Below are 13,832 nucleotides of genomic sequence, written 5' to 3' on the forward strand. Positions count from 1 at the left end.
ACTGAGCGACTGAACTGAACTGAACTTTGTCAAGATGTAACTACTGCTTCCAAAAATAGGAAATAATGCACTAAAAATGAAACCCTGTACTAATAAGAAGATGGCAATTTTTTCAGTACATTTTTAAATGTCGTTATTAAACATCATGTAACAAAGGTAACTAAATCTCAGGGAAAATAATCATTGACAGTCAATTATATGTGTAAAAAGTCAATGGAAGCATCCAAAAACTCTTTCTCCTTGGCATTTCACTTCATTTAAAGGACATAAATATCCAACATGGTGCCCAGCACAGAGTAAATGCTATGAAGGGTAGTTGTCATAATATTATTCCTAGGATATTCAGACATCTTCTACCAGTGATTTAGTTTACAGACTTATCCCACTTTTTAAATTCAGAACATTGTGGTTTTTAACTTTTCCCTGTGGCTTTTTCTTAGCTAATCTTCTGTCATCACTAGATTATATGCAAGAGTCTCATTTCCCCATATTCAAACTACTTTAACGATTCATATATGGCTTTGAAATTCACTCATTCACACACAAAATAAGCCATGCATCGATTCCATCTTTTTTATTTCTTTGACAACAACGATGGCATTCCTCTGATCACAGATACCTTCCCTGGGACACTGATAATAACGCCTACCGTGGGACTCTCCTGGTGGTCCAGTGGTGAAGAGTCCACCTGCCAACGCAAGGGACATGGCTTTCATTCCTGGTCTGGGGAGATCCCACATGCCACAGAGCAACTAAGCCCACGAGTCGCAACTACTGAGCCCCGTGCTGCAATTACTGAAGCCTGAGGGCCCAGAGCCCGTGCTCTGCAACAAGAGAAGCCACTGCAATGAGAAGGCTGCGCATCACAATGAATGAATGTGTGCGCACCCCACTCGCCAAAACTAGGGAAAGCTCCGGGGCAGCGATGGAGACACAGTGCAACCAAATAAATAAATAAGCAATGCCTACCCTGAAGCTGGGATTCTTGCGTGAAATCCAAAAAACCATGTCATCTACTGTTTTCAGTCCTCTTAGATGATAACTACCGTAAGGACAGGACCAAGTCTTTTTCATCTTTATATATCTACTGCCGATATGGTGTACAGGAAATGACAGGCATCACTCAATGCTTGTTAACTCAGATGGTTACTCATTCGTCATGAGATACACCATCACGAAGTGGACACGATCCATAGCTGTAACGTTCCAGTAATCAGCAAGGAACCTAATAAAGTTCTTAAGAAAAGCTGCATTTATTTTTAGGCTAATTGGGCTTCCCTAGTAGCTCAGACAGTGTAAAAAAAAAAATCCACCTGCAATGCAGAAGACCCAGGGTTGATCCCTGGGTCAGGAAGATCTCCTGGAGAAGGAAATGGCAACCCACTCTAGTATTCTTGCCTGAAGAATTCCATGGACAGAGGAGCCTGGTGGGCTACACAGTCCATGAGGTCGCAAAGAGTTGGACACAGCTGAATGACTAACACACACATGCACACACACACACACACGCACACACACACACACACACACACACACCCTGGATGAGCTGCTCAAATCTAAAACTGAGTGTGCTTAAATTCTTTATTTTTGCTCCCCAGATCACTTCCTCTTTCTGACTTCAGAGCTACTGAGGCACAAAAACTTTGGACCATCTTGGACTGTTTTCTGTCCCTGTTCTTCCTACATCTGACAAGTTTCAATGTCCTATAAGATCTACACATGCTTCCCACAGTCCTCCTCTTCTTTCAATTCCTCCGATCACTCTGTGTTTCCTGGAATAATGTTACAGCTACAACTAGACCCCTACTGTCAGTCCTTCTTGTGGCACCCTGCCATACTAACTGCTACCCAAGTAAGCTTTTCACTTTAGCACAGATCTTATCATGTCACCTCTCCAAAAACCCCAATCCCCCTGCTGCCCACCTACTGAATGATGTACATCCTCAGTCATTTCAGTCGTGTCTTTTTGTGACTCCATGGACCGTAGCCTGCCAGGCTCCTTTGTCCATGGGATTCCCCAGGCAAGAATACTGGAATGGGTTGCCATTTCTTCCTCCAGGGGATCTTCTTGACCCAGGGATCAAACCCACATCTCCTGCATCTCCTGCATTAGCAGGTGGATTCTTTACCACTGCGCCACCTGGGAAGCCTCACTGAATGATGTACCAACACCATATGGGCATTTAAACCCCTACTAATGCAGTATCAATCCATGACTCGGTTTTCTCCCTCAAATTACTATGGCATTTTACCTGAACAGAATTTCTCCACATATAACCCATGCTGTGTTTTTGCTCAAATGAAAGCTGAGTGCCAAAGAATTGATGCTGTTGAACTGTGGTGTTGGAGAAGACTCTCGAGAGTCCCTTCGACTGCAAGGAGATCCAACCAGTCCATCGTAACGGAAATCAGTCCTGAATATTCACTGGAAGGACTGATGCTGAAGCTGAAACTCCAATACTTTGGCTACCTGATGCAAAGAACTGACTCATTTGAAAAGACCCTGATAACCTGGAAAGATTGAAGGCAGAAAGAGAGAGGGACGACAAAGGATGAGATGGTTGGATGGCATCACTGACTCAATAGACATGAGTTTGAGTAAACTCCGGGAGTTGGTTAATGGACAGGGAGGGCTGGCGTGCTGTGATTCACGGGGTTGCAAAGAGTCAGAAATGACTGAGCAACTGAACTGAATTGAACTGATATTTATACCACTTAGAATTTTCTTCCCTGTTAGTTTCCCCAATATCTGCTTGTCAAAATCCTATCCATTCTTGAAGGTCTTTCAGAATTTGTTTTCTTTCATCAATTTTGTACATGTCCTCACTGGATACAGGGGGCTTCCCTGGTGGCTCAGAGGTTAAAGCATCTGCCAGCAATGCAGGAGACCTGGGTTCAGTCCTTGGGTCGGGAAGATCTCCTGGAGAAGGAAATGGCAACCCACTCCAGTATTCTTGCCTGGAGAATCCCATGGACAGAGGAGCCTGGTAAGCTACAGTCCACGGGGTCGCAAAGAGTCGGACACGACTGAGCAACTTCACTTCACTTCACTGGATACAATTCCTATTTTCTCAGAATCCTCTGTATCACTTCATCCCTCTTATTACATTTACAACATCCTATTTCCTACTAATATTACTTTTATGCTTTCATCAGCTCCTTTACCAGAGTGCAAGGTCTTCATAACTACAAAGAGAGGATTCTGTGTAGAAAGTAAAATAATAGGAATTAAATATTTATTACAGTTTTAAAACAATGATATTTTTACAAATTTTTAAAAATCTTTCAAGGAAAAGCTTATGACACTAAAAATGTCATTTTTTTTGGTCATACTTTCTTCTTATTCTAAAACAGATACATGTCATAGTTTTACTATGAAAAAAATTTAAATACAGAAAAGGACAAGGAGAACAGCAAAAAATTCAGCATATATAATTCAACCACAAACACTATTAACCATTAGTATATTTTTTTTCAGACTTTTCATAACTAACCTCTAATTTTCTAATTTCATGAGAATACAAACTTGAATGCCTACAGAGCATATCCATGAGATAAACAGATAGGTGTTTAAATGTTCCTCTACTGTTGAACATTTGCTTCCAGTCTTTTACTATTAGAATTTAAATACTGTATATTCATAGTTTAACTTATAAATACTTAACACCTCTGACTATTTCATCAGGACAGAATATCAGAAATGAAAGTGGTAGGTCAGGAAGTATGAATATATTTAATGCTCCTGATATGTGTCATTAAACTGCTTTAAAGGCTATGCCAGAATCCCCTCCCGCTACGACGTGTACCGGAGCCATCTTCACGGCATCTTACCTGCACTGAACATTAGCATGTTTACTGATTCGATTAATCAACTATGGTTAGATAAAATTTTAATGTGATTGTTGGCATTTTCTTTACGAAATTTGTTACTAGCCTAAATGAGTACCCTAACACAAAATATAAAAACTGCACGTTCCAGAGAGAAAAAAACTGTTTCAGCTCATCTCCATTCAATGTGGCCCCAGTTAGATCTACAGAATATAATACAGAGCTACAGAAACAAAAATTTGGTCCTATGACATATTTTTTTTTTAATTACAAAATCATGAAAACCACATAACTTACAAAAAACATATTATTCCATGAAGTTCCTGATCCACAGAAGCTGAATGGGTTTTACTTTCTACAGAGTTAAGATCAGGCCTAACACACAAGCTTACACAAACATTAACATTATTATTGTAACATTAATGACATTAACCTAGAAAATCTCATTATTGCTAAATGACAAATATAAATAGAAAATACCTAAAATACTTAATTTTTAATATTCTAAAAATATAAATTATACTTTTTTAAGCCCTGTTGAAGCATATAAAATTGTAGATATTAGCTATTTTACGCTACAAAAATAGTAATCCATAAAGTTTAATAAAAATTGTCTCTCAAGATTTTCATCTATTGGTTTTCTACAAGAGTGCAAAGAAAATCTGTTCAATTTACCTGATCAGAATTGGAATTGTTTTAAAACATATGATAAAATATTTCTGAACAAATGATCAAAAATTATCTTTTGACCCAGAAAGTCTACTTCATGAAATTTGTTCCATAAATAAGCAATAATTTATTATTAATTAATTCAATTTTAAATAAATATTTATACACTTATGTTATTTCATTCAATTCTAATAAATTACTGGTTATTTAAATAATTTATTCTAATAAATAATCAATAATTAGAATAAACTACTATTTAAATAACTCTCAAAACAAAAATGTACAAAGATGTATAGGGACAAGTACTGGAAACAATTTAAACAACAATTGACAGAGGACCACTTAAATCAATTACAGTAAATCAGCACAACCAAATAAATACCCTGTGTCTATTAAAAAATAAATAGAACAAGAATACTGCAAACATGTTCTAGGCACTATTTTAAGTATTTTACATATATCAACTACTTAATCCTTACATCAACCGTATGTAATTATTAGAGTCAACTATGTAACTATTATATAATTCTTATTATGGCTATTTTACACATAAGGAAACAGAGGCATAAAAAGGCTAAATAATTTGTGCAAGGTCACCACTAGTAAATTATGAACCAACCTTCAGTCTAATGTGGTCTGGCTCTAAGATCCTGGTTTTCAATGACTATACTATACCGCCTCTCTGAGTACAGACAACTATACGAGGTACTGATGAGGAAAGATGACCAAAGTACACTATTAGGATGGGGGGAAAGCAAGCCATAGAACAATATGTGAAATCCATTTATTTTTAAAAATCAGAAAGATGAAGAGGGAGTTCAGTTCAGTTCAGTTCAGTCCTGTCTGACTCTTTGCAACCCCATGGACTACAACACGTCATGCCTCCCTCTCCATCAGCAACTCCCGGAGTTTACTCAAACTCATGTCCATTGAGTCAGTGATACCATCCAACCATCTCGTCCTCTGTCGTCCCCTTCTCCTGCCGCCTTCAATCTTTCCCAGCATCAGGGTCTTATTTTTCAAATGAGTCAGTTCTTCGCATCAGGTGGCCAAAGTATTGGAGTTTCAGCTTCAGCATCATTTCCTCCAGTGACTATTCAGGACTGATTTCAATTACAATGGACTGGTTGGATCTTCTTGCAGTCCAAGGGACTCTCAAGAGTCTTCTCCAACACCACAGTTCAAAAGCATCAATTCTTTGGCGCTCAGCTTTCTTCACAGTCCAACTCTCACATCCATACATTACTACTGGAAAAACCATAGCCTTGACTAGATGGACCTTTGTTGGCAAAGTAATGTCTCTGCTTTTCAATATGCTATCTAGGTTGGTCATAACTTTCCTTCTAAGGAGTAAGCGTCTTTTAATTTCATGGCTGCAGTCACCATCTGCAGTGATTTTGGAGCCCCCCAAAAATAAAGTCTATCATTGTTTCCCCACCTATTTGCCATGGAGTGATGGGACCGGATGCCATGATCTTCGTTTTCTGAATGTTGAGGTTTAAGCCAACTTTTTCACTCTCCTCTTTCCCTTTCATCAAGAGGCTCTTTAGTTCTTCTTCGCTTTCTGCCATAAGGGTGGTGTCATCTGCATATCTGAGGTTATTGATATTTCTCCTGGCAATCTTGATTCCAGCTTGTGCTCCACCAGCCCAGCATTTCTCATGATACATATAAGTTAAATAAGCAGGGTGACAATATACAGCCTTGATGTACTCCTTTCCTGATTTGGAACCAGTCTGTTGTTCCATGTCCACTTCTAACTGTTGCTTCCTGACCTGCATATAGGTTTCCCAAGAGGCAGGTCAGGTGGTCTGGTATTCCCATCTCTTTCAGAATTTTCCACAGTTTATTGTGATCCACACAGTCAAAGGCTTTGGCATAGTCAATAAAGCAGAAATAGATGTTTTTCTGGAACTCTCTTACTGGATGATCCAACGGATGTTGGGAATTTGATCTCTGGTTCCTCTGCCTTTTCTAAAACCAGCTTGAACATCTGATGAACTATGGATGGAGGTTCGTGACATTGTACTGGAGACAGGGATCAAGACCATCTCCAAGAAAAAGAAATGCAAAAGAGCAAAATGGCTGTCTGAGGAGGCCTTACAAATAGCTGTGAAAAGAAGAGAAGTGAAAAGCAAGGGAGAAAAGGAAAGATATACCCATTTGAATGCAGTTTCAAACAACAGCAAGGAGAGATAAGAAAGCCTTCCTCAGTGATCAATGCAAAGAAATAGAGGAAAACAACAGAATGGGAAAGACTAAAGATCTCTTTAAGAAAATTAGAGATGCCAAGGGAATATTTCATGCAAAGATGGGCAAAATAAAGGACAGAAATGGTAGGGACCTAACAGAAGCAGAAGATATTAAGAAGAGGTGGCAAGAATACACAGAAGAACTATACAAAAAGATCTTCATGACCCAGATAATCATGATGGTGTGATCACTCACCTAGAGCCAGACATCCTGGAATGTGAAGTCAAGTGGGACTTAGGAAACATCACTATGAACAAAGCTAGTGGATGTGATGGAATTCCAGTTGAGCTATTTCAAATCCTAGAAGATGATGCTGTGAAAGGGCTACACTCAATATGCCAGCAAATCTGAAAAACTCAGCAGCGGCCACAGGACTGGAAAAGGTCAGTTTTCATTCCAATCCCAAAGAAAGGCAATGCCAAAGAATGTTCAAAGAATGCACAATTGCACTCATCTCACATACTAGCAAAGTAATGCTCAAAATTCTCCAAGCCAGGCATCAGCAATAAGTGAACCATGAACTTCCAGATGTTCAAGCTGGTTTTCAAAAAGGCAAGCAGAGAGAGTAGTGTATGTTTATATACAAAGGAAGTTTCTGAAAATACTCCCCCTGTTTCTTGGGCATCAAAGTGAATACGGAAGAATTTTCATTTCTATTTTATAGACTTCCATCTAGTGTGAATTTCTTTCTATATTCATTTATAATATTTTTTAGAAACTAGCTAATAAGAATCATTTCATCCTTTGGGTTCCCAGGTATCTTGAGGAGAAACTCTTTCCTATCCCCCACCTAATTGGTATGTTCATGTTCAGATGCTTTTCCAATCACTTTCTTATAACCTAATCATTCATCTTTTCTTATTCAGTATTGAACAGTTATACACTGAGCACCTTCTATGTACCAAGCATTCCTGTAAGTGTGGGTATCTGTATACACAATGAATCATAACCCTTAATCTTAGGAACCTAAAGTTTTTAATGACACACATAGCCTTGACTGAATATATTTGTTTCTCCCACCTTTCCTTCTTCAAACTGAATTAAAGTAAAAGATCCATTCATAGGAACAATACCTGTTTTAACCCTCTCTCCTAAAATCCTGTCTGGCATTTCCAACTGCCTACTCAACACCACCTAGAAATTTAATATAATAAGCATCTCAAACTCAAAAGGGGCTTCCCAGGTAGCTCAAATGGTAAAGAATCTGCCTGCAATGTGGGAGATCTGGGTTCGATCCCTGCATTGGGAAGATCTCCGGAGAAGGGAAGGGCAACCCACTCCACTATTCTCGCCAGGAGAATTCCACGGACAGAGGAGCCTGGTGGGCTACAGTCCAAGGCGTTGCCAAGAGTCAGTCACTTTCAAACTCAAATGTCCAACACTGAATCTCCAGTTTTTCTCCCTAAATCTACTCTTCCCAGAGCTTTCTTTATCTTAGCAAATGGAAACCATTCTTTCGATTATTTGAGCCCCAAACCATGGAGTCATACAAGGCAGAACCATGCCAGTTCTGTCTTCAAAATACATTCACAATCGAATAACCATTTCTCACCACCTCCACCTCTATGTTCATACCAGCGTCGACTTCTCCTGGATTGCTTCAACAACCTCCAAAATGGTCTCCCTCCTAAATTCTATTTTTCCTCCTAGATTCTGTTTTTCACCAAGCAACCAGAGTGATCCCTACCTTGTCATTTCTCTGCTCAATATCCCCCAGCAACTTCCTATCCACCCAGAATAAAACTATGTTCTTAACGTGTCTTAGGAGGCCATACCAGATCTGTCCACGTGTGTGTGTCCCCACTTCTACGAGACCATTTCCTATCACTCTTCCCATTCTGCTCCAGCCACCGCTGACCTTGCTGTTTCTTGTACAGCAAATACACTCTTGCCTCCAGGCCTATGTGCTTGATCTCTTTGCCAAGATACTCTTCCCTCCCACGTGCACATCTGCTCCCGCTCTCACTTCCCTCAGGTCATTTGCCAAATGTTCCCTTCTTAATGAGACCGACCACTCTGTAAAACAGAAACCCTCAACTCACCCTTCTGGCATTCCCTCATATATTTACCAATGTATTTGCTTATTGTCTGCTCTGCCTCTATACTATTAACTCCGTGAGGGCATATTCTTCTTTTTGCTCATTACCATGTTAGAACTGAGGCTTCTCTGGTGGCTCAGATGGTAAAGAAACTGCCTGCAATGCAGACCTGGGTTCAATCCCTGGGTTGGGAAGATCCCCTGGAGTAGGGCATGCATGACAAGCCACTCCAGTATTCTTGCCTGGAGAATCCCATGGACAGAGGAGCCTGGCACCCTGCAGTCCATGAGGCTGCAAAACATTGGACACAACTGAGTGAGTGAGCACAGCACATGTTACAACTAGGGCTTCCCAGGTAGCGCTAGTGGTAAAGAACCTGCCTGCCAACGCAGAAGGCATAAGAGACGAGGGTTCAATCTCTGGGTTGGGAAGATCCCAGGGCATGTCAACCCACCCCAGTGTCCTTGCCTGGAGAATACCACGGACAGAAGAGCCTGGTGGGCTACAGTCCATAAGATCACAAAAGAGTCAGACACAACTGAACCGACTTAGCATGCATGCACACATGTCAAAACTAAGAGCCCAGAGCGTGCTCAAAATATTTCTAATTGAATGAATTAAAATGTTAAGAAAATTAGTCCATGAGACTCGTGTGAAAAATGAATAGTTCTGTAAGCAAAGGGAAGTTAAAGCCGAAATCATTAATATTCAAACATTTATATTATGGAGAAAACAATTCTTCAATGTTTACTTTTTCAGTAATAGCTACTCATGCATATGAAAGTGGTATTTTTATGATAAATGCACAACCTCCTGTTTCACAGGGTAACAAAGTACCAGTGACACGTAAAAGATAACACACTGTCCAACCAGTTCACATGACTGCTCATGCCAAATCCAGGGAATTATCCTAAATTCTCTCCCTAACTTTAAACCATCACAGGGCCCACTGAAAGTGAAAAGTGAAAGTGAAAGTTGCTCAGTTGTGTCCGACTCTCTGTGATCCCATGGACTATGCAGTCCATGGAATTCTCTAGGCCAGAATACTGGAATGGGTAGCCTTTCCCTTCTCCAAAGGATCTTCCCGACTGAGGAACTAAACCAGGGTCTCCTGCATTGCAGGTAGATTCTTCACCAATTGAGCTATCAGGGAAGCCCACATAGGGTCCCATTGATTACCCTCAAAGCAACGCCATAGTATCCCAGAAGGCCATGCCATCATCATCTCTTGCCCAGGTTCCTTTACTAGCCTGCTCACTGCGTCTCCTCATGACTTTCTATAATCCATTCCACATGTAACAGTCAGAGGGATTTTCTTGAATGTGAACCAGATCTTGTCACTGCTTAAAATGTCCAATCATTTCCCAATGCCCTTGAATGAAAGCCAAAGTCTCTACCTTGCTCCTGCCTGCTTCTTCCGTAACTTCATACAACACCAAAGCCGTCAACTGCTGGATCCAACTGAATGGTCTCCATTCTTGTTCATCAGACCAACCAAGTTTGCTTCTGCCTTCGATTTTTCACACTGATCCCTATACCTAGAATGGGCTTCCACCTTACATTCAAAGGGTTATTTCTTTTGTCATTCAGAACTCCTCTAAAATGTCCCTTTTTTAGAGTAGGCTTCCTTGAATAAGTAAAGTTGTCACGCAGTCACTCGCTATTAGATCTCTCTATGTTAAAAATGAGTATGAGTGAGTGCTAAGTCGCTTCAGTCATGTTCAATGTTTTGTGACCCTATGGACCATAGCCAGCCAGGCTGCTCTGTCCATGGTATTCTCCAGGCAGGAATACTGGAGTGGGTTGCCATTCCCTCCTCCAAGGAATCTTCCCGATCCAGGAATCGAACCCTTGTCTCTGGCATCCCCAGCACTGGCAGGCCAGTACTTTACCACCAGCACCACCTGGGAAGCCCCACAGATGAGTACAGCCCCTGTTATTAACTGATATTATCACTCTTTCATTTTCTGTTTGACTCTCCACAAGAAGAATGTAAGTTAATTTTTCTGTCTTGTTCATCGAAAAGAAAGCCGAATAGATAGTACATACTCAATAAATTCGCTGAATAGTAAGTGAATCCAGAGTCCCTATTTCTACTATAATCTATCTGTATCATAAAATCTTTTTAAAATTAAACAATAAACACCTGAAATAAACTGTCAAAAGCAATTCGTCTCCTCTCCCCACCCCCATCCACCTACCCCCCCTCATTTAAATAATCCAGGACAAATTCCATGGCCACGTGATCGTTCAAAGCCAGGCATGGTCAACAGCAAAGGAAGAGATTTGGTGAAGACAATCTAAAACAGTGAAAAATTTGAAAGCCACATGTCTATGGCTTTAAAGCAGATTATAAACATCTCCTATAGTAACAAGGTAAATCACTTGAAACATGAGCTTTAAGAAGTATAAAAAATGATAAGAAGATGGCATAAGAAAAAATTAAGTATTTGGAGAAGGAAAAGGAAAAACAGGAAGAGGAAGCTTCAAATAGCACAGGTAAACTAGGATTGAAAATTTACCACAGATTATCTCCAACATGAATAATCCACACTGGGTAATAGAATATTGGCTATAATTACATTCATCCTACTGACCTTGTTCTAAATTATTATGGATTATTACTACGCAAGTTATTTTGTTCCACACCAGAGGTGGCTGTATTTCGCTATCAGATGACATGACCTCTAATTCAATAATGTCTGTAATGCACTGGTATCCTCAGATAAAAGCTGTCTATAATGTCTGAACAAAGGTGAATTAGTTATCCAATTCACACACGCAATTAACTCTCTTAATACCTGAGAGACCATGGAGCCCCTTCTGAATTTCCTATTAAATACTACATATGGAGGTCTTCCCTCCATCTGTAGTTATCTTGTGCTGTACTTCATAATAAACAATATTAATAGTTTATTGCCCCTGTCAAAAATCTTACATTAGTTATCATGAGAGACCTCATTCCACAAAGCAATGACTCATTTTCCTAGCAAAATGCATTCAATTCAAATGTTACGCCTATTACTAAAGCACAACAGTTCTTTATTCTCAGTGACATAGAAATAATAACAACACCTTCTTGAAATATGGAAAATAATTTAATTTTCTTTACCATTTAAAAAATATCTCTCAAAACCCAAAAGGTAATGCTTATCTTGTGCATTTATATTTATATGCTGTGTTCATTTTAATAGAAGACTAATTATTTAAACTCAAGTGTTAAAGGGCAAAAACAAACCAAAATGTAGTATTTTTTTTTGCCACCTGTTCCCTTTACTAAGAGCTGAAATCTCATAAAGAGTCTGAAGGCAGAGCACTGCGCCTCTGCTTTGTATCCATATGTGATGCCAATGGCTGTATTCATAAAAACCCAGATCAGAATAACTAGTTAATGTCAAACGTTAAGCAAATACCTACGCCTTCTAAAAAAGGAGGTAATTAATTAATTCTTCAGGGGATGCTTTTCATTTTGTCATCTAACATTAATGTATTTTTTTCAGCAAAGAACAAGAGAAATCCCTAAAATAAAACCTAGTCCTCTTAGCACATGGCCGCATTAAACTTCTCGTCATATTGGACCCATCCTCAGAGTAAGGAAGCAGTTAAGCGTATCTAAGAATGTTCCTACAGTTCAAATGAAATCTGCTGCTCGCCTGGGCTTTCATTGTCCCTCACAACTCAAAGTTGGGGGTGGGGGGCAGGGGGCGAGCAGAGGAATAAGGAAACAGTTTCTTACATGTGTTTCGTATGTTTTATCCACTCAAGTAATGACAGAAGGAACACGGACATTATAGACACCAAAAAGCTGAGAAGGCTGCCCAGCTTTCAGTGCATAAACAATTTAAGCTGCAAACCAACCTTCTGCGTGCTGCAGCACAAGAAACACCGACTCCTCAGAAACGATGTACTTGTGCAGGCACACCATGTTGGGCACGCAGCGGGGGACGATGGTCTTTCTGTTCCTGCTGTATTCACTGCTTTTCCTTAGACCCTGACAGAGAACAAAAAGGTCAGTTGTACCCTCAGTTGCCTTTGGAGCCTGCTGTGCTCTGTGTTTATCAACCAAACTAATCTATCCGAGTTACTCTGGGCTTCAGAGAAACCACTCATCTGCTGCTCTATGCCCCTCGGTCCCTGGAGGCTCTGCTGATGGCATCTGGCGTGAGTCCAGAGCACTGAAGATGCCACAAAGCTGCCATTAAAATCAATTACGTGGGTCAGTGTTTTTATTAGAGATGCTCTCAAACTAAGTCATCAGGATGACACACAGTTATTTCTCTATGACCTTTTCTTAAGTTTTATTTTACTTATGTGTATCTTCAAAGCAGCAGACATCGTGAGATCAATTCAAATTGCTGAGACACAAAAGGTATTCCGAGATTAAACGGGCAGTTTTGAAATTCTATTCCAAAAAAAATACGAAGATCATTTTAAGTTTTCTCCAAAGGAACAAGGTATGTGGAGTTTCTCACGTCACGCCCTGGTTTAAAAACCTGAGGACATAGCAGCAGTAAAGTACACGCAGAGAGAAAAATTTATTTCAGTGTATGTCAATGTGACCTACTGCCATGCTGATAAGTAAAAGGAAAAAATCAGAAAAATATAACACTAATTTGAAATTCATTAATTCTGGATGTTGAGGAAATGCTTAAAATTAGGATACTTTTAGAATATTGCACTAGCAAAATCCACTTCAAATACAATTTTGAAATTAAAAAATTGAGGGGGGTTTCTTCCCTTATTCCCTTAATTACAAATTGAGTAATACAGGGAATCAAAATTGAATTTAGGTAAAAGACACGGCCAGGGACGTAGATAACACTTTTCCAAATACGTTTAACAAAAAAATTTCAGCTCTTAAGAACTGTAATCATAATCAAATGTATGATTGCATGTGGTCTTCATAAATTATGCAAAATATATTAGAGATGTATTTAAATTATACAAGATACATTTAAACAGCATAACATGAGTCTTCAACTTATCCAAAGTATTTCCTCCATACTCTTTTTAAATGTATGCTACAGAGTATTTATCAACTGT

At 39.5% G+C, this 13,832-nt stretch overlaps 1 protein-coding gene across 4 annotated transcripts in view; it reads right to left on the reverse strand.

Moving 5' to 3' along the window:
* Positions 1-13,832, reverse strand: part of RPS6KC1 (ribosomal protein S6 kinase C1) — a 212,635-nt gene that overhangs the window by 39,795 nt on the left and 159,008 nt on the right. For all 4 annotated transcript variants that reach the window (XM_013970381.2, XM_018060738.1, XM_013970383.2 and 1 more), the window contains one exon: positions 12,648-12,780. In XM_013970381.2, coding sequence (XP_013825835.2) covers positions 12,648-12,780 — 133 coding nt within the window. The remainder of the gene's footprint in view (positions 1-12,647; positions 12,781-13,832) is intronic.

This window comes from Capra hircus, chromosome 16 (genome assembly GCF_001704415.2).
Source record: "Capra hircus breed San Clemente chromosome 16, ASM170441v1, whole genome shotgun sequence".
NCBI classification, from domain to species: domain Eukaryota; kingdom Metazoa; phylum Chordata; class Mammalia; order Artiodactyla; family Bovidae; genus Capra; species Capra hircus.